The 21,299-nt window shown below is 53.6% G+C and overlaps 1 protein-coding gene and 1 long non-coding RNA gene across 2 annotated transcripts; one reads left to right on the top strand and one right to left on the bottom strand.

Annotated features, from left to right (window-relative positions):
- Positions 1-7,460: 7,460 nt before the first annotated feature.
- Positions 7,461-7,902, bottom strand: LOC148594042 (uncharacterized). The gene is made up of 2 exons (XR_015913586.1): positions 7,858-7,902; positions 7,461-7,726 (listed from the first exon to the last, which is right to left on the bottom strand). It is a non-coding gene; the product is annotated as an uncharacterized LOC148594042 (long non-coding RNA).
- Positions 7,903-16,281: 8,379 nt separating this feature from the next.
- FAM3D (FAM3 metabolism regulating signaling molecule D) lies at positions 16,282-19,535 on the top strand. Its single transcript, XM_088528335.1, is given in 10 exon segments — positions 16,282-16,326; positions 17,014-17,121; positions 17,218-17,249; positions 17,562-17,677; positions 17,839-17,869; positions 17,871-17,898; positions 18,074-18,124; positions 18,824-18,908; positions 19,220-19,346; positions 19,438-19,535. Coding segments are annotated over 10 exon segments (681 nt in total). The 5' UTR covers positions 16,282-16,313; the 3' UTR covers positions 19,528-19,535.
- The last annotated feature ends 1,764 nt before the right edge of the window (positions 19,536-21,299 follow it).

The raw sequence follows: 21,299 nt of genomic DNA, 5'->3' as shown, positions 1-21,299 counted from the left end.
TACTCTTTAAATTCAGTTCCCTGATAAACCGGCAGCCTGGCTTCCTGATGCCCGTGGGAGCGTGTAAGTGTAACAACAGTAGTTGTCATTTTTCTTACTTGGTGTTTAACTTGCTTGTTAGCAGCCGTGCAGGCGGTTGGAACTGTGATGTGTCCGGGTCCTGCTGCAGGCGCTGGAACCGGCACAAAGGCCGAAAACCTGGAGGAAATCCTGGGAATGGCCGTGAGCTCCCGAGGGGTCGCACGGTGCAGCCCGAGCTGCGAGGAGCCGAGCAGGAGCCCCCTCTCATCACCGTAAAAGCAGTTCTGCCTCCGAGTTCGACAGCGTTCAAGAGAAGAAATCATCCATGCACGTAGAACTACATGGTGAGAATCATTGTGAAGGCTCCTGGGGTAAACCAGTGGTAAATCAACAACCTGTTGATGCTTTTAATCCCTGTCGAGTGTGTGCACGCAGTCGGGGCGGCCGATGAGAGGGACCCGGGCTGGAGAGCAGGGAGCACCCAGTGTGGGGCAGAGAGGGGCAGCCCCTTGGCACAACGTCTGTGGAGGCAAGTTCAAGGCCAGCGCAAACACAAGGTGCCCTGAATGAGCACAGCTCCCCGGGACGTCAGCCTCTTCCTTTGCCCCAGAATGGGGCTTGTGCTGGAGGTTGTTTTTGTGAAATTGTGGCCCAGCTGCAGCCTGCTGCTCTTGCAGCCCTTGTGGAGGCTGCTGCCCTTAGACCTTCACAAAATACCTTCATCAAAGGAGAGGGAAAGCAGATACTAGTGCTTGAAGAGCTGGTGTTAGCTCCGGGCCATCAGGCACGAGTGTTCGGAGCGTCCACGGAGAGGCCGAACCTTTGACTGAAGCTGGGACATTTGGTGATCTGTGATCCCGCCTTCCCCGTGGCTGTGGCCTCTGCAGCAGAACCCAGGCTTTTTAATTTGTTTTCATGTTGTTTTGCAAAGCGTTTTGCAGAGCTTGCAGGATTGGAAGGTGTATGGTTGGAAAACAGTGGGGGAAAAATGCTATCAAAGTGAAAAGCTCCCACCTTGGCTGTGTGGCTGGAGTGCTCTTGGGAATGATCAGTGCATCCTCGTCCTGCTCCCACTCTTCTTGTAGCTCTCCGATCCCGGTGCCTGCCTCTGGCAAGATGCCAGGTATCCTGCTCTTCCTTTTTGTAAGGAAAAACACCTGTTCTCCTAATACAAATAGTGTAGTAGCGCATAGTAGTAACGCTCGTGTACTTCAAACTCTGGTGTTTGCTTTACACTGTTTGCAGCTGGGGAGGAGGGTTCTGTTAAAAAGTTTGTTGTTGGATGATAGTACATTTGGCTATTTGGAAGATCAAGAAAAACTCACGTCACAGAAATTACAACCATAGTTTTAGAGCACTGTATATTTATTAGGCCATCTGCTGCTGCAGCACTAGGAGCAAATATCTTTGTACAGGTGATCTATTCACAGCTACTGTTTTGCCACCCGATGTGTAAAATATCAAAGCTCTGGATGCTTTTATTATTCTGCTGAGTAATTTTTTAATGGATTCATAAAGCTCCAGAAACACCCTATGCTAGAGCTGCCTTTATAGTAGGTTGCTCTTTCCTAGCCAAAGCCTGACAGGCGCCTCTGAGGATGAATCCCATGGAGTAAATAAGTTTATGGTGCTGAACACATGGCTGGGGGGCACTGAGTTTTGTCTTTCCCACCTTGGTAGCACGGATTCTGGCTAGAGGATGTGGGAATTGAGCGTGCCCTTACACCTGTGTTTGCAGTGCAGCCCGTGTGCCACTGTGACCCCCTGTGAGGCCCAGGCTCCCTTACCCAAACCCATGCCATGCCCTTGGCTCCTGTGACCACGGCAGGACAGCAATCCACTGCAGGGTTAAGCAGCACCATGCTGAGCCCAGCAGCGCTTAATGCTACCAGGTCCAAGCCCTATAACTGCTAATGCAGTTCATAGACTTTTGTAATTAATTTGCAGTAGTCAGTGGTGAGTAATAGAAGGAGACCCAGGAGGGCACGTTCCCGCTGAGGACATGCAGTGCGATGAAGAATCGATGCCCAGACACAGGAGTCGCGTTTGCTCGTGTTGCCCTGCGCTGCCGTCCCAGCCCTGTGGCCCAGTTCCTCCCTCTCCCCCAGCGTCCCGGGACACCCATCCTGGAGCTGCTTCCCAGGGCGCTGCCGACGGGGCCGGAGCCGCGTGGCTGGAGGCTCTCGGCACCAGGCAAGGGCGTCAGCAGCCGTTACTCCATGTATCCATGTTTGCAAGGGAGTCTCCTGCAGAAAAAGTCTCCTCTTGTGCCCTGCACGTTAACACCAAGGCTGGGACTCTTTACATCTCAGCCCATAAAACCTGCAGCGCGGGTAAATCCTCAGCAATGTTTTTGCCATTGCTGTTATTACTCTACCATGCACTTACCCCTTGCAATGCGCTACACGTTACAATTGACATGATCTATTAATCCTCCTGTGTCAATAGAAAGATAGACCTGCTCCAAGCGTAGGGCGCTCCATCTTTAACCGAGGACTTGTGTTCACGTCCAGCTCCGGGCACAGCCGCAGCGGGCTGGGGCAGAGGAGGGAGCGTGGGGGCCTGCAGGGATCCAGCGCTCCCATCTCCAGAGCTGCCCGCAGGCCGCGCAGCACAGAGAAGGTATTTGTGCCTTCCTCATGCAAAGCATATTATTACTTTGTGCGCCGATTATGTTGAAAGTAATAGTGGGAACACTTGGATGCTGTTAGCAGCTAATGACCCAGTGTTTAAATGGAAAAGAGACGTTTATAGTCAAATTTATCGTTGGAGTTGAATCATATTAAGCAGCCCGAGGGGCCGGTTCCAGAATGCCTTGAGCACCTCCGTGGACGTTGCTGCTGCTCCGGTGGCCCCAGCTCTGCCGTCCCGCTCCCTTCCTGTGTCTCCAGCACTGTAAACTCAGCGCCACAAGATCTAAATGTGACACCTTATAAACACATAAATAGGGTCTGACAAGGGCCCGTAACAGTGCAGGATTTTGCACAAGATCTTCAGGCACTAACTCTGTCTCGGAGCTTTCTTCCCATTATGGTGGGTGTGCAGTTCCACTAGGAAACCTTGACTGTGTTATAACCTTTTATTCTTTTAAGGCATCTTTTTTTTTTTTTTTAATCTGAAACAAAGTTATATTTTGAAAAAAAATGAGCATGAAAAGCAAAAGAGATACAATCACACTTTGAGATAGATTGGTTTTCTTTGGAAAAATGTGTCATATTGTGATGCTAAGATAATAGCTATTAATTTAGGGGTTATTATAAAGCTAATGGATAATTATTATTCTGCAGATTTTCTTTTTCCAATAAATACTGGGTTTCGTTTTGTTGAATGTTCCTTTTCCATTTGCAGTGTTGATGTTTCTCCTCTCTTGCATTAACGCGTTACCATTCACAATGAATGACTGTGCTTTTGGCTTTGAATTTTTCTTACGCATTTTTGACAATTGTTTTTTATGTCTTGTATAAATCACCGTAACACACGATAAAGTCAAGCGCATTGAATGCCTGTGAATATTTAAGTTACTGTTTCTCCTTCGTGCAATAGCCCATAACCATATTTTAAGAGCAGTTACAGTCTTTCATCAAGCACATGTATTGGCATTTTTTTGTAACTGGATTACCGAGCACACTCCTAACAGCCCTTAAACAGCTCTCACTGGCTATCATGTAAATCCTCCTTAATTCACGGTTTATTGACCGTGGTGGCTCTGCAGGAGTCTTGGGTGCCAATCACCCTCCTGTGGGCACCACCTGCCACCACGTCTCTCTATAGAGATCCCCAAGTTGCCCTCGAAGAGGAAATTCATGGTTGCAGAATGTCACTGCTTTTGTAGGGAAATCTGCCCGAGGGGCCGGGGAGCCCCTGCCCCGAGCAGCGCCGCGCGCTGCAGGGCCGCGTTTTGGGGAGGGACAAGGTGACATCCGGCCCTGAGGGCGCCCGTGTCCCCCAGCCTCCGGGGTGCCCCGAACGGTGCTGGGCAGCAGCCCCGGGCCCCGCTCCTGCAGCGCCGGCTGCGCTCACCGTGAGAAGGGGTTTATGTGACTCCCTCTATGGGCTGATTTATGGCTTGTTTACTTGGATGCTTTACCCACGTTGCTAATGTTATAATTAAACCTTGTTAAAGTGTCCGGGCCCCCCCTCAGGCATGTGGTGTAACTGTTTGTTTGTTTGTTTGTTTTTCTCAGACAATAATTATTATACAGGGAGTAAGAAAAGTGGTGAGGAAGGGTGGCAGGCAGGCTTGGTTGTAATAAATACCTAGTTAGCAAGCAGAGGATGTTTAGTTCTAAATCAAACTGTATATTAAAAATGGAAATTGCTAAGATTGGTGTTTACCTGTGAAACCAAAATTGCTTCATGAAGAAAATAATGAGAAGCCTAGGCTATAAAAAGCCAGTTGTGCGTCTTTATTAAATAGTGAATATCAAGATGGTGCTGCGGTGCATCGTGCACTGGGTGGGCTGGAGACTTCCCTGTGGCAGAGTGTGGAAATGGGGTAGATGCCTTTACCCCTCTGAGCCCAGATAGAGGCAGCAGGGGTAGGACTAGGAGCCTCACACTGATTTGTCATCGTTCCCAGGAGCAGGGACATCCAGGTGGACAGAAATGATCCTGTTGGGGCTGCAGTGCTGAGGGGCAGAGCTGGGCTCTGCTGAGGACTCCGCAGGACGGGGAGCCTGGCCGGGAGCTGGGGCCAGGATAGAGGACTCTGCGAGCCGAGGAAGGGCTCTGCTCACACCAGCCCCCCGCACCAAGAGGCAGTTCCGCCCGCCCTGCTCGAATCCGCAGCCTCTCCGCTCTATTCATCACTGTCAGGGCTGCCGGGATGCTGCTCGGGCAGGATTTGGCACCAGCGAGGCTCAGGCTTGGTCCTTTGCTCTGTGTAATAAAGCTAATGTCTGCAATGACACTATATGTTTGCTGGTGTCATTCTGATAACTATTAGACTGTGACATCTGAATTGCAGGTCAGAACTCGTAAGCACCTTACACGGAAACTGCAGACGTGGACAGCTTGCAGGTAAACTGCTGGCTTAACGGAATCCATCTCTTTATCTCTTCCCCTCTTGCTGATACAGGGTCTTTTTCCTTCCTTCTCTTTCTCCTGGGGGGATGTTTTGGTGTCCAAACACTGTGAGGTGTTTCTAGCTCTACCCCCCCCATTTTTGCTGGTGCACTGCAATTCCCCTCAGGTTTAAAGACATCCTCTGGGAGGTAATAAACCCACAAAGAAATCAGGTGAAATACAGCACCAGGAGAAATTCTACTAACAGAAAAGACGGATGAGTTCAGGGAACGAGTCAGGGAAAAATGGAAATTATATTAATAATAGTTGTTTATTACCTATGCGAAGGCACCAAATACCCTAATGAGAGACTGCCAAGGCCCAGCACCCGCTGGTGGCCATGGGGCTGCTTCATAGCAGCCACTTTATTCTAAAGCAGCTTAACTCAGTCCAGCTTAACTCAATCAGCCCAGTGCTGGATTTGTTCAGGGACTTCTCTTCCAAGGCAGACTCAGCAATCACTGCAGGAGAGAATAAATACCTGGATAGCTACCTCTATAGATACACATAGGGAGTGCAGAGGCTGCCAGGGCAGCGAGGGCGGCAGGAGCCCCGTGGTGCCCGCTGGGGTGCTTGGTGCATCGCAGAGGGTCGGGCACCCTGGCACCACCCAGCAAAAGCTTTCCAGAGCTGAGCTGTTCACCCGGGCAGGGACCGCGGGAGGTGTTGAACTAACTGAACTGTGTTGTGCTCTTTGTTCCTGGGTGGGTCTTTGCTGTCCCAATGCCAATTTGCACACAGTGCAGAATGATGAAGAGAGCAACAGATGTGGAGACAGCCATGCCGGGCACAGGATGACGTCGGAGGACCTCGTAACGCTGCTGGGCCATGTTGGAAGCACTCCAGGAATCCTGCTTCAATGTGGCATCTTGTCCAGTCCCGGAGCAGAGTCTTTCTTGAAATGAAAGCTGTTCCTCCTGGAAACGTGGCCTGAGGCAGGTCTGGAGGGCTCCCTGGAAGCACAGACAAGCTGTCGAGCCCCGCCAGCTGCAGCAGTGTGACCCGTGGAGCCCGGGCGCGCTGCAGCCGGGCGCGCGGCGCGGGCAACTCCTCTGCACACACCGTTAACGGGGTCCCGGCCGCCGCCATCCTCCTCCCGGCCACACTTCATCTTCTGGCCCGCGCTCTCCTGCTCCCTCGCCACCTCTCCCCCGAGCTGCCAAGCAAATATGCCCCGCTGCATCGATCGGCGCTGCGTGTGCCCGCGCGCCCTGGGCCCGCCTGCTCTCGGCCCTCGTGTTTTATGTGCTCTGCTCTTCCTCGCAGCCGCTCGTTTTCCACCCAAGGCTGCTGCTCACAGGCGCTTCCCTGGGGAAGGTGGAGGGCAGGGAAGAGCTGCTGCTTCTCACCAGTGTTTTCCTCCAGCTTTGGAGATGTTAGCAGGATCGTTAGCTATGCAGAGGTCGCCCAATGCACAGATTTGCCCTCATCCATCTTCTCACTGACAGTGCCTTACAAGCTGTTACTTGAGCAAAAAGCATTGGGATGGTAAAACCAGCAGCCTGCCAGGGCGAATGCCGTGTAAGCAGCTCAGACCTCATGAGCTGAAGAAATACGAGTGTCTTCAGGCCAGATTAGCACTTCTCCCCTCCCAAGTGATGACAGAGCAGCGGCAAGGAGACCCTCTCAGCCCTCACACCTTGACTCTCGCCTGTCTGCCCCACGCCAGAAGGGACAGGTCCCCTCAGGAGCTGCATTTGTTCTCATGTGGCTCCTGGATATGGAGTGGCTCCAGATACGGGAAGAAAAGAGGGGGAAAACACTGGATTTTTCTTGGGGAGCTGCCTGAAAAAAAAAAATATTCTTGGAGCCTTTGAGGTAATTGGCGAGCAGTAGCAGATGGTGCATGGAATTGTTCCTCAAACAGAACCGGTTACGGTGCTGCCCTGTGCAGAAGTTAACAGCTACTAAAGCTACATGGGAATGTGGACAGGCGTGCGTGCAGCCTGGTGCTGCCGCAGCATTCGTGTGCGTACGAGCACCACGTGTGGCGGCTCTAACGTCGTTTATTTCAGCAGCATCAGAGCCAAGCTCTGCTGCCATGATGGCTCCTTTCTGTACAGAAAACTTGCTGGAAAACATAAAACCTTCAAATACAGCAGCACAAGAAGGACTTGGCACCCTACAGGACCAGAGGGGTTGAACCGCTGGTGCGTTTGCACTCACGCTGAGACTGAGCCACCAGCAGGGCCACGTGGGGCTTCGGCCTTTCGCTTGGGCACCCGTCTCAGAAAGTCAGGGCGACAACTCGGGTCTCCCACTCCCAAAAATCCTTCAGTATACTTGTCTTCCACAAGAGCAAAGGCTAAATAAACCCATCTAAACAACTGAAAAGCACGTCAGCATTCAACTTCAGAATAAAATGCAGTGAAGTGTGAAATTATACCTTTTATTCCATAAATCTCCAGCTATGGGCACCGTTATATAACTTGTATCACGTTTACTACTGGCAGAGTTTTAACACACCATGCAAGCCCCATAAAGTAATTACATTTCATCTCAACAAAGAAACAAAATCCCAGCTCATTCACCCACCTCCGTTTTAGAAAGGATTAGGGACGATTCAGTGCATGTCGATTTTTCCTGGTGATAAATCCAAAGCAGGCCACCAATGAAATGGTAATGTGGGCTCCCAAGGCTCCTGATTTGAAAGAAAAACAGATGTTATTTGGCATTCTTCAAGGCAATGTCACTCTGCTAAACCCTTTTGCTTTCTAAAACTTCCTGATGTTTATCCTCTTCTTAAAAGAGGCCTAAAAATGAAAAATTTACCCTGACTAGACCATTTCGACACTCGGCAATTGCCATTCTGCAGGCAGTTATGCACTTTGAACCAGATTCCTATCCAGCTCTTCAACAGTTATTACATTCCCCAGTAAATGAGGTTCTGTGAGTGATAATGAACCAGCAGAAGACACAGGTCACTTATTGCAACACGAAGTTGTAAGGCCTGGGGACTCGGGTGCTTCAGACCCACGAGTCAGGCTGGAAATGTCTGTTGTCAGAGCATTCGTTGGCTCCTCTTCCCAAACCACATGCAATAAAAAACCAATTAATGCAACTAATTAGTCTGTTAACTTCCTTCAAAATAAATTTCCAAACTTTAAGTAGACTATTGTGATTAAATGCCATAAAAAAAAAGATCCCTGGAAGCAAAGCAACCCCCAACAGGCGCTCTCTTTTGTTTCCAAAACCCAGCGCAACGCCACAAAATCCCACAAGGTCGGGTAAGCCTGGCTTACTGGGCAGGCGGCTTTGCCCCACCTGGCCTAAGCGGCAGCCAAGACTCCAAACCAGCCACTGCCAAAGCAGGGACCGCAAAGGGGACACCCCATAAAGGAGATGGGACACGGCAGCCTCCCGAGGGCCGTGATGAGGTGCTCGGCTATGGAGTTGTAGGAGTGGAGGGGACTGAATTACGCCAGGCATCAGCTGAACACATGGGGGGAAGATACATAATTTGATGGGAGGTTTTTTTTTTTTAATATCCAGAAGTCAACAGCCAATCTAGGAGACCAGAGCAGCAGGAGAATAAAATGAGGCAAAAAATGAAAGGCGACTGCTGGTCAAGGTGCAGAGGGCAAAGAATTTGATAAAATTACAATCAAATGGACAAGGAAAAGCTAGAAACACATCTGAGAGGCCTGGAAATGTCATTGGGATGGGAGCTAGTAGCAAGCAGGGAAAAACAGGTTTCTATATTTAAACCCCAGGCAGGTTCCCTCATCCAAACGCTGGTCATTTCTCCTGCCCTTTATCTTTTTCAGAAAGGTCATGCTGTGCTATAATTTGAACAACCCCAAATCACTCCTCCAGTAGGAGGCACCTATGGCACCTGCATTCGGGTTAGTATTCCGCAGAAACCCGGCGTAAAAAGAGGGCTGCAATAGGCCCCTCGGTACCGTCGCCATTGCCGCTTGCTGTGAGTTTGTCACTGAAAATCCCGCAGGCACGAGGGGGTCCCACAGTTATTTCCCCACCTCTATCTCACAATAAAGACGCGGTTGCCCCGGGTGGGAACTCCTGGCAGATGGTGACTTTTCCAAGTTGATTGCTGTATAAGCGATATTTTCTGCGTTTGTTCCTTTTATTCAGATGCTCAGTAGCTTCTTCAAATGTCAGAGAGCATCGTATTTCTACCTTTTATTCCCTCACTGAGTGGAAATCTTCTTTAAGCCTAAGAATTACAGCTTGGGAGAGGAGATAGGCTTTCGCTCAATAAAAAATGGTCTACTCGACAAATCTTATGGCATACAATAAAAACAATAGCTGCAAAAAGCCCAGTGGCTTTCTTCTCAGTGGAAGCTTTTAATTTCTATTACAGTTTTTAAAGAGATGTTTTGTCTGCCCCATAAAGGTTTGCTGGGATGGCGAGGCCCATTAGTGGCAAAAAGGCAGGATTCCCTTTGCCGCGAGCGCATGGAGGCAGAGGGGGTCGGATGATACCTAATTAATCAGCCTGTAAGCAAATAAAAGCGACAGGCCGGATGAGCGAACACATCCATTGCCAGCATTGCCTGGGGGCTGCGTTGCAAAAGTGCTGGTGGAGACGATGGGTGGCTTGAAATGACAGGTGGCTCGAAACGACGAGTGGCTTTCTCACCAGCTCGGTGAGGATCTGTAGGCTCCTTGCACGAGAGAAGCATCTTCCCCCCATGAAAGGCACGCGCTGCCATCAGACACCAAGGCCTTCTCGAGTGCCTTAGCACCAGCAGTCTCCTCTTGGCCCTTCCCGGCACCCTCCGCATTGTATTTGTGCTGACAGGGATCATTTTAACCCCTGCCTTCGATCTAATAAAAAGCTGCCAGGGTGGAAGTGTGCCTAATCCCTCTTCAGGGTCCGAGGGATGGATGCAATAAAAAACCTGCTGCCGCAACTGCTGCCCGGAATAAATAACACGCTGCCCGCCGCCTGCGTGGGAGGCCTCCTCCCTTTGCAATTCGTAGCCCAGGGTGGGCAAATCATGTCAGAACTGATAAAAACACCAGAGCTGCCGCATGGCTCAGACCACGGGGGCTGCAATAACTCAGGAGATAGCAGCAGTGGCCAGGGGCCAACAAGTCCTTCCTCATCTCCTCCTCCTCCTCTTCTCCCTGCACCCTGTGCACCTCTAGCGCAGCTCAGCCAGGGTGGACACCCACCGTCCCTCGGTGCTTCTTAGGGACAAAGTAAGGTGCAAGGCACCTCAGACGTTGCCATCGCTGAGGGACTGCATCTTTTGTCCCCCTCTCACCATTAACTGACCCAATGACCCAATCAGTGCAGCAGAGCTACCTCGTAATGAAATCACTGCCAGCACCGACAAAACAAACTTAATGATATGATACTAATAGGCTTAGAAATTCCTTGTGCAAACATCTATAATTTATATCCGCATTTTTTAACACTCTTTTTACTCTGCAACAAGAAAATAGCACGCACTCGTCTCCCACTGCTGCATAACCGTGGGTGCCAAGGAGGACGCAGGCACCAACACAATGGAGGTAAAAGCCCCAGCTTGACAGCACAGCGGTGCAAATTAGCAACTGGAAATCACATCTGCACCCATATTTCATGTTGGAATGGAGAGCCCAGGGCCTCTAGTTGCTGTCACAGCTAAACCGGGTGCCACCAACCTGTGATCCAGCAGCTGCAGATACTAGCAGGCATCTGGGTGCGTTTTTGAGGCAGTTTGCAGCAAAAATAGCAAGGTTTGAGCTGCACGGCTGGAGAAGTTTGGGGGGGAGGATGTGGTAGCAGGGAGGAGGCGGTGATGGAGGGTGTGAGTAGGTGAAGGAGGAGCTCCTGTCACTGTGCATGCGTAATCACGGCAATTCAGTGCACTAAAAATGCAAAATGAGGCATAATGAGTGGCTGCTTATGCTCTCTGTCTACCCTGTGAATTCAGCTAATGCAAAGTCATTAGACTCGCCTCACTCCTGGTAGTTCCATTGCGGGGTGGGAGAGGAGCCGCCATGGCAACAAGGCCCGGCTGCAGCTTACTGTGCAGCGACCACTTTTCTGCAGCGTGAGTGCCTTCCCTCACTGCGAGCGCCTTCCCTCAACGTGAGCGCCTTCCCTCCACAGTGCATTCCCTCAACATGGGCGCCTTCCCTCAATGTGAGCGCTTTCCCTCAACCACAGCAACTTCCCTCAACAGTGAGTGCTAACCGTCAAGGTGAGCACATGCCCTTCCCTCAGTATGAGTGCCTTCCCTCAGTGTGAGTGCCCTCCCTCAATGTGAGCGCCTTCCTCAATGTGAATGCCTTCCCGCAGCAGCAAATGCCTTCCCCCTGAACATGAGCACGTTCCTTCAGTGTGAGCGCGTTCTCTCAATGTGAGCACCTTCCATCAATGTGAGCGCCTTCCCACAACCTGAGCACTTTCCCTGAATGTGAGCATTTTCCTTCAACGTGAGCGCCTTCCCTCAACATGAGCGCCTTCCCTCAGCACGAGCGCCTTCCCTGAATGTGAGCATCTTTCTTCAACCTGAGCGCCCTCCCTCAGTGTAAGCGCCTTCCCTCAACATGACTGCCTTCCCTCAGTGTGACTGCCTTCCCTCAACCTGATCGCTTTCTCTCAACATGAGTGCCTTCTCTCAACATGAGCGCCTTCCCTCAACATGAGCGCCTTCCCTCACTGTGAGCACCTTCCCTCAACGTGAGCACCTTCTGTCAGCGTGTGCGCCTTCCCTCAGCGAGTGCCTTCCCCGCTGAACGTGAGCACTCTCCCTCAGCATGAGTGCCTTCCCTCAATGTGAGTGCTATCCCTCAGTGTGAGCGTCTTCCATCAGCATGAGCACCTTCCTTCCACGTGAACATCTTCCCTCACTGGGCGTGCCTTCCATCAACATGAGCACTTTTCCTCAACGTGAGCGCCTTCTTTCAATGTGAGTGCCTTCCCTCAGAGGCGAGCGCCTTCCCTCAGCGTGAGTGTCTTCCTACAGCGTGAGCGCCTTCCCTCAACAGTGAGTGCCTTCCCTCAACGTGAGCGCCTTCCCTTAGCATGAGTGCCTTCCCTCACTGTGCCTTCCCTCAACGTAAGCACCTTCCCTCACTGTGAGCGCTCCCCCAGTGCGAGCACCTTCTCTCAGTGTGAGCACCTTCCCTCAGCCTGAGCGCCTTCTCACAACACGAGTGCCTTCCTCTGCGGAAGCACCTTCGCACAGCAGTGAGCTGCTGTGGTGGCACTTTTCTCGGTCCTCGGGCCAGGCGCGCAGTCCGTGCTGCGGATGCGCTGCACAAGAGCACCACCACCAGCCCGTGCTGCTGCCGTGCAGCAGACACCGGGGCCACTTTTGGGCCACGCGCTCCTGCTTGTGGAATAGCGTCCTCACCTCTGGCATCCGGTGGGGTGGTAAAACACCTCAGGCAAAAACATGCCACATTCAGTTCTCCTTTCCACCCTGGCATACACAAGCGGATCCCCCCCCCCCACCAGGGCATTGCACAAATGTTAAGGCAGTGCTCACTCCTCTGGACTTGTTAAAATGTACCCAATGTGTCATCGTGTTGTTGGCGTGGCTTATTCGCTTGTCACCTGAGCACTGCTGTTGCTCAAGCGCACAAAACAGGAGGCGAACCGAACCTCCCCACAAGCCAGGTGTAGTTGATGGATTCGGGTTTGCAGGACAGGCAAGCGGTATGTGCTGGGGCTGAGTTGAGCCCACGCCCCAGGCATGGGGAAATGCAGGATGTTGTCTGAGTAAATACAGAGAAAAGAGACTGTTTCATTTCTCAGCTCCAGTGCTGACGTCCACGGCTTCGCCCCGCACGCTTCCAGCCAAAACTATACAGTTACTCTGCATTTTCTGGGCAAAAATTTTGCTGAGTGTCACAAGCTCAGCCATTCTTTCGAGCAGCAGAATTTGCCCTAGATTTAGCCCGCCCGAGCAAGCAAAGCCTTTTAGGCACGTGGGAGCCCCTTGGACAAGGGATTTGCCAGCAGCTCCCTGCCCACGGCCTTGCTTCCCGAGCCTTCCCGCCACGCTCCTCCCAGCCCAAGAACTTGCAGCACAGATTAGTTGTTCCCTTCCTGGCAGCTTTTTGATATCATATCTGTTATTTCTTTTCCATAATTCTTCTCTCTTGGTAGCAAGCAAGTGGCTCCTGGAGGGCCCCACGGATGCAGCAGGTGAGATTTCTTTGCAACACACGTGTTAATGATTCACTGAGGCAGCCTGGGCCCCATTCCTGCCCTCGAATACAGGCACCAAATCACACAATGGGTTGTTCTAAATGCACCTTGCTGCTCAGGGACAGGCAAAGTAAGGTCGGGACACAGCCCATGAGGTGCCCAGCGCTAACGCCTGGGTTCAGATTGTGCCACAGGATGAGCACATGGGAGCCCCCTCTGTGATTCCAGGGAAATCTGGGGAGGACCAGCAGATAAGTGAGCAATTCCAGCAGACCCAAGGCTGTTCTTTCCTTCCCTAGGAGGTCCCAAGTGCAGAGGGAACGGAACGGTGCTGGCAGTAGCACCATCCCCCTGCTCTCTCAGCTGACACATGGGATCAGTGCTTTAACACTGAGCTGCTCGGTCCTGCTCGCATGTGGGCGCAGGAAAGGGAAAGGGGAAAAGAAATGGAAACACTTTAGTCCTCACTCGCCAGGTAAATGAGGTTCAGCTCCGGAAAATGTATACGGCCTCCAGTGTTAACTGCAGAGTCGGTGTCTCCAAGGAGAGATTTCTTTCTTCAGAAACATAATAATAACAATAGATGATTAAAAAGAAAAAGGCCTAAATCTATCTCTGCAGTTAACTTAGGACTCCTTCGGAGTTCATGACTGTTTCTAGGTAAATAAATGCTTATTTGAGACCGGAATCTCCAGGCTCCTGCAGAAAAAAAGGCAGTTAGGCTGCGGCTGATCGGCACGCACACAGGCAAAACGGGGCAATAACTCAGAAAACGGAGTTATTGTAGGTTTACTGAACATGTAGGGCCCCCGAGAGGTTTCTCTGAGCTGGCAGAGTGTAACCAGTGCCTGATCCATGTTGCCAGGCTGGGAGCCCCATCTGCTGTAGGCACGAGGCTTTGCTGCACGCCAAGGAGGGATTTGGGGTCCTCTCATCCCTGCAGTCAGCAGGGAATGGCCCTGACTTGTTTTTTCCCAATGGTCAAATTCTGACCACGGAAACTTTAGGAAACCGCCCGCTCAAGCAAAAAGCACGGTGGCCCATAACACGCTCTGGGTGGAGCTTTGCCTTCAAATCCTGCCGAACTCTTGGGTAATGTTTGTCTGGGAACTTTTTTGTTCCTGCAATTGGGGTTAAGCAAACAGCTTTCAGGTTTATTAGACAAATAACTTCATTATCACCCACTACCATCCACAGTGCCTTACCTTCCTCGCCCTCTCGTGAGTTGCTCCCTGTGGGATGAGCAGGTATGGGGTCTTTCCAGCACCGACCTGACTGAAGAAGGAAAAAAAAAAAAAAAACAATGCAATGAATGCAATTAAAAGCAGCTGTAATGGGCATGATGAACAGGGTTACCCGAATGTTACGCAATGAGGGTTCAACATTTCCCCCATCAAGGGATTTCCCTCCGTAACATTTACCTGGATTTAAAGCGAAGGTAAATTGCCCAAATAAATGACTTCTTCCCTAAAGCTTCACTGGTTAATTTTCCATTTCTCTCCTTCCACAACAAAATCAATGCATGCATGGAAAAACAGAAATTTGGCAAAGGAAGGAGCAGCAAGAGCCGAACTTTGCGGTTATGGGAGCAAATGGCAGGTGACGTCGGCACCTGGCAGCCCCATGATCTGCACTCAAAAGCCCGGTGTGCACTGGACCTGCCCTCAGAAACCCTGAAACTGCCCATTTGCAAGTCCCTGAACATTCGTCAAGGAACCAGGCTTATTCCTGCATGGGTTTGGCAGTGTGGCTGCACAAGTGGGAGCAACTCGAGAGGGTGCAGCATCCCCAAAGCTACGCCGAGGTCTCTGTCCCCAGGCTCCATACCGGCCTCTGATCCAGGGGCACTTGGCACAATCCATTTGCATGACTCAGGATCAGACCTGGGGGTCGAATATCCAGGACAGGAGCACTTATTCCCAGGGGTGCCCAAAGCCTGTGGCAGCGGTGCCGCCATCCCCGCTGCCGGGCAGGGCCGAAGCTCCTTCCTCATGACGCAGCCGCCCGAAACCTCCCTGCAGCCCTGCCCAGCTCTGAAGCGATAGCTCTTTATTTGCCCTCCAAACAGGAAAAGTGACTCCCAGCCTGGTGCTTTTATGATTTCTTTTTTTATGCCCAGCCTGGTGCAAGGGCTGCCACAGTTATGCGCGCTCCTTAACGCCGTGCGCGCCGCCCGTCCGGCGCACCCGTTTGCTCTGGGGCTCCAGGACGGAGGTTGATCAGCTGCGTCCTGCACTGCCAAGGTAGGAGCCGCCCCGATGCCACAAGCCTGTCTGGGGTGGCGGGAGCCTGTCCTGTGCCGGGGGGCTCCTTTACCTCTGCTCTTTGGACCCTGCGCATCCCAAACCCCTGCAATGCTCAGCCCAGCCCCGTGGTGCTGCCTGCACCTCAGCAGCAGGGTTTGCACCTCTGATTTTCATCGAAAATGCCCAAAATTAAGCTGCTGTGGTCAAACTGGTGATTTTGGTAGTTTGGGGAATGCAGGCGCGGGCTGAGTGACGGGAAGAGCCACAGACACAAACCCACTGCTCGGCACTCGCAGTTTTCCTTTGCTTCTCTGTTTTAAGGAGAAGGGAATTTTTCCCCTGCAGGTCTCTCCAGCCGAGCGTGGAGCATCGTGACTTGCCGTCAGGTGGCATTTTGCAATCCGTAATGTTTGCAGCTTATTTTGCATAATCCCAGGGGGGAACGTAACAAACCTGTGGTTGCAGATGTGCGCATTGCCAGCAGAATAGAAGGGGGACAAAAAGGGGTTGGTTACTGAAAAAATAAGCAGGGAGGACAGCTGTAAAGAGCAGTGACCGCGAAGAATTCAGAGACTCTTAAAAATGAAGCGGCGTGAACCGGCATATCCTGCTCTAGCCCAGCCAAGCCAGCACCCCCGGCATCCCAGCCGGGCCAAGCCCTGGGGCTCCGCTCACTTTCTGCTGCTTTGGTTACCTCTGATTTCTTATTTTCTGCCAAATATGTCTAAACATGGCACTTCGGGGTTTTTTTTTGCCCCGCTATTTGCCTGTATCCCCTGGTTATGGCTGTGCCCCTGCTTTCCCCCTCTCCGCAGGGGCCGCGTCACGGCCGCCGGCCCGCCGGGCTCCACGACCCGCGCAGCACCATGCGCCTGGCAGGTAACGGCGGGCGCCGCGCGCTGCTTTCCCCAGCACGGCTCCCCCGGCTCCCTAGGGCTGCTTCTCATCTGCACAACCCCACTCAGGCACACGCCGCCGACCCTCCACCACCAGTCCCCCCATAAGCTTTTGAAAATATTTCCACAGATTTCAACAGGTTGCATTTTTTTCCATGCTCTGGGGCTGGGAGGAGGTGGTCAGGCTTTGCAGGAGCCTTTCACTTGCCATAGGGGTGGATTTTTCCACCGCATTCCCATGCAGGCCTGGAACGTTTTGCTCCAATGAGTGTCACTTTTGAAGCCAAGTACCCATCTGGGGGGTGGCAGCAGCTCAGGTGGTGACTGATGGGGGAGCACCAGGCTCCCACGCTGCAAACTGAAGCAATGCTTGGAGTTACAGAGCTTGCCAACTAGCTACCTGAGTTACTTCAACGCGGAGAGGACTATGGATATGCTTCCCCATGGAAAGCGCAGTGCATCTCGGAGGCTCTCCCTGTGCTCTGGAGGTGTTGATTAAGAGATTACGGATTTTTTTAAAGGACATGGAAGGGGCTGCCAGCCGAGCTTCCAAAAGCCTGCAGGGACGCAGGGGTCCTGCTGCCCGGCGGGAGGGTGCCCGGGTGCCAGTTGGGGGGATGCCCGGGTTGGGGTTTCCTCGCTCTCAGGCAGCTCCTCTGCACCCCGGCAGGCGTGATCCGGCTCGCGGCGCTGCTCTTCATGCTGCTCGGCACCTGGGTCATCATACAGACCTACTTCGACCGCAGCTGGAAAACCGTCAGCCTGCGCAGCTGGCTAGGTGAGGGGCCGGCCCGGCGGGGACGCCCCGTCCCGCGGCGCCCCGGGGATCGTGGCCGCCCCATCACCCACTAACCCTGCCCCTTGCCTCCCACAGGTGCCACCCGCCGGCCCAGCAGTGAGTACCGCGCTCGGCTCCCCTTTCCCGGCGCGACGGCCACCCACGAGGGTTCCCGCTCCCCCATGCAGGAGCGGGTTCCTCCCTGCAGTCCCCCAGCCCATGGGAACCCTCCTTGCCCTGGCTGAGGAACTCACTCACAGGGCAGAAAGGCTGCAAACGCCACTGCCCCCCTCGCAGCCAGCGCAAGCCACAGCCCTGCGCTCGGCCCCCCCAAAACGCTCCCGGGCAGGGAGTCCATGCGTGGCCCCCCTGCGTGTCCCCGCTGCGGCAGGCGCCCCGCGGGCCCCTCGCAGCACCGCCCCTCACCGCCAGGGACCCAGGTGCCCCGACATGAGTGCGGCAACCGCAAGAGCTGCCCCAGCGACCACTTCGCCTTCAGGCTCATCAGCGGCGCCGCCAACGTGGTGGGACCCTCCATCTGCTTCAACGACCAGATGTAAGCAGCCAGCAGGACCAGGGAGCGGGTTCAAGGCAGGGAAATCTTTGGAAACTCCCCAGCTGCCGGGCTCGGGTGCATTTTAGCCCCCTGCGGCCATGCTTTGGCAGCCCATACACTGCCCTGCACTCACCACCGGGCACTCTGCCTTCCCCCTCCAGCCTCATGAGCAACGTGAAGAACAACATCGGCCCGCGGCCTCAACATCGCGCTGGTGAACGGTGAGTGGCCGACACGTGGCAGGAGGGAGGCAGAGTCACCCTCTGGCAGAGCCACCCGCCAGCCTCGTCCCCAAAGCCCCGGGGTCGGCTGGCACCAGCCAACAAGCTGGTGCAGCGCCTGGAGCAGCTCCCTGGGGAGCCTCGCACCCCACCAGGCTCCAATTTAAACTGCCAGGGTCGACGGGACAGTTGCTGAAAACAGGCACGTTCGACATGTACTCGGGAGGTAAGGCGGCCGCCCCGCGCGGGGACCCGCACCCTTCCCCAGGCGCTCACGAGCTACAATTTCGCGTGCAAATGTTATAAAAGTTCATACCTTGGTCACGCCCCGGGAAAAGCCGCAGCAATTCCGTGCCATCCCCAGCGGCGCTGGGTGCGGAGCCCAAGGAGCCACGGCGGCGCTGCTGGCACGTGTGGGCGGGAGCAGCACCTCCCCGTGCCTCACAGGGGCCACACCAAACTCGTGTTACACCTTAGCCCTGTCCCTGCGTCAGCACTCCTCAAAAGCATGTGCTTAAAGGTGAAAAACATACCTGTATATAGTGCTTTTTATTTACCCTTTCCTGTCCAAGCACCTAGAGGATTCACCCTTGATGCTTTCTAGTTTTCTTAGCAACTCTCGTGTTTTGAGGAGAAAGGCAGGAGTTTCTAGAAGAAGCACCAACGTCACAAGACTCAAACAGGCGCCCAGCAGCAGCAGAGCTGGCAGGGGGCAAGCTCACGGGCCAGGCAGGTGCTGGAATTGCCTCCTGGGCTCCTGAACTGAGCTATTTTTGGGAGAGTGCTCCCAGCTCATAACCCCAATAGCCAATATGCCAGTCAACCACATCCCTGCTTTTCCCTATTGCTAAGGGTTTCCACACCTGCCATGCAGCAGTTCCTGCTGAATCCCTCCTTTTTTTTCCCCAATATTTCCCTCTCCCAGACATTAAGCTGCTGGAGACCTTCCTGACAGAAATCAAAACTGGTACCATTGTGCTGACGGCCACCTTCGATGATCCCGCCACAAAGTGAGTCCAGCCCAGGAGCAGCATCCAGCTCTCCCGAAACCCACGGCCATGGGAGGATGATCCAGAGGTGCTGCCGCTCGGGCCCGGCCGGGGGTCCAGGCATCGCCTGCAGCCCTGTCCCTCAATTCCTCCTTGCTCACAGCAACCACTGGCTCTACAACCATGTTGGCTCCTTGACATCCCCTTGCAAAATTGCAAAATGGCCATATCGGGAGCTGAGTGGAGGGGGTTGATGCAGCAGGATCTGGGCACAGGAATACCAAACAGGCACCATGCTGAGCTCTTCTGGCATCTTTTCTTCCCTCTCTTAGGATGACCGACACAGTCCGGACGCTTTTTACGGAGCTGGGCAGCAGCTTCGTGGGCAACCTGGGCTTCCGCGACAACTGGGTTTTCTTGGGAGCCAAAGGGCTGAGTGCGAAGAGCCCCTTCGAGGAGGTATCACCTGTCCCCAGGGCAAGGACAGGCTGCAGTGCAGGGGGCCACTCTCCACCACCAAGCTCATGGTTTCCTTCCGTTTCCTCCCCAGCACATCAAGAACAACAAGGAGACCAACAAATACGACGGCTGGCCCGAGCTGCTGGAGCTGGAAGGCTGCGCCCCGCGCAAGGTGGACTAGCGGGCAGGACCCCACGGCGCAGGCTGGCTAAGTGCCACCGCCGAGCGGTCTGTCCGGCACCGGCCACCGAATGATGGGCAACGTTGCCACCGGGACTGTGCCCTACTTGGAAACGCCACGTGCGAGACAACCTGCGACAGCACAGCAAGCGCCCAGGCAGGCTTCGCCCGGGCTGAACTGTTTGGGTCAATGTGGGGTATTTTATTTTGCTGCCTTTAAGCCACCAAGACTCTGAAAGAGGGTTTTTTAAAGTTCTTTCATATAGAAGATTTCTGATTACAAATCACTGCCTTCTTACTTGACTTGCCAAGTGCAATCTGTGCTTTTCCACCCCGTGGGACCACTGTGGACCATGCCATGGTCCATCCACCCTGCTGGCAGCTCCTGCTGATCCCTGGGGGCACCCAGGGACCCCGGGCAGCGGGAGGCAAGTCCCTGAGGGGTCCTGCTGCCATCTCATGCAGCTGCAAGGGGACAGACGGATGGGCAGCAACGCGGGTTACGTGTTTGCCAACCAACACGTTTCCCTCTTCCTGTCACCTCTTGTTTGGGTTAAACCCCGCTGTGTCCCCCACAGCAGCTTCCCACTGAAGGCAGGGGATGCTGCCGGCCACGCAGGGAGGCGACAGCAGCAGCGACCTGGCGCTGAGCACACGGAGCAGCGGGTACGGCAAGCTGAAATTGTGCAGCATAACCAATAGGTGGGAGCCTTTTACTGGGAAACGCGAGACGCCGACAGGCCTGGCTGCCGGCAGCGTGCACAGGTCTGGGCTGAGCGGGGAGCAGATTCGGGTCCCACAGGAGAAACCCTTGCTCAAATAGCCCCCATAGGGCGGCATCCACCCTGGGCTCCGGGCAAACAGCATTTACCCCCTGAGCACCGCTGATGCCCAAAATCTGGGCATCAGAGGAGCTGAGTTGCGATGGCTCCGGCTTATCTGTTATTGCAAATCAGGATAAATTTGCATCAACAGCCTTTAATTTCCTCTGCTCATATCCTTTTTCCCTCTCCCTCATTCTCAGAGGCTCAAGTTTTGGCACAGAGCAAGGTGAAATATTTCTGTTCAAGCATTTGGGGTTTAATAAAGTAATAAAAGCTCCTGTAAACCAAAGGTTATCTTGAGATATCCTCATCAGCATCTGTGGCAAGCGCTGCTCCCGAACAGCTTCTACCACCCTTTCACCCCATTTATCAGAGCCCCCGCAATATCCAAGCGGCCGAAGCCCCGTGACACGAGGGACCAACACCAGCTCTTGGACAGCCCCCAGGGGCCAACACGGTGCTGAGGGCCACAGGAAACCCCGCTACACGGAAGCTCTTCCCAGCCCAGGTTAAGCTGGAGCAGAGATGTGTGGAGCAAAAAAAGGGGAAAAGGCTCCCTGCCCGACAGGCAGACCTCAGTGCTCCTGACCCCTGTGCTCCCAATGGAGTATGTTAGAAGAGATGAAGGAAGGCAAAGTTTTTTCCATAAACTAGGGATAAAGAAGCCTAAAGGGAGGCATGCAATGCCTACCAGCGCCTCCAAGGACAGACCTAAAATGAAAACCCACCACAGAGGAAAGCCCCAACAGCAGTGCCAGTGCTGCTGACTGCCATCCCCCTCGACTCGGCTCTGACCGCCACGGAGGGGAGGGGACACCACACATCCATCGTTAGGTCGGCTCTAATGGTGGTAGTTAATCCCGAGCACGGAGTCGCACATACCCCATACCCTGTGCACACCCCAGCAGCAAGAAACAGCACAAGGTGCTGGCCACGAGAGCCCTCACAC

This window comes from Tinamus guttatus, unplaced genomic scaffold, assembly GCF_059628265.1.
Source record: "Tinamus guttatus ecotype Peru unplaced genomic scaffold, ASM5962826v1 Tinamus_guttatus_pri_ptg000307l, whole genome shotgun sequence".
NCBI lineage: Eukaryota > Metazoa > Chordata > Aves > Tinamiformes > Tinamidae > Tinamus > Tinamus guttatus.
This window is presented reverse-complemented; position numbering and strand designations above follow the sequence as displayed.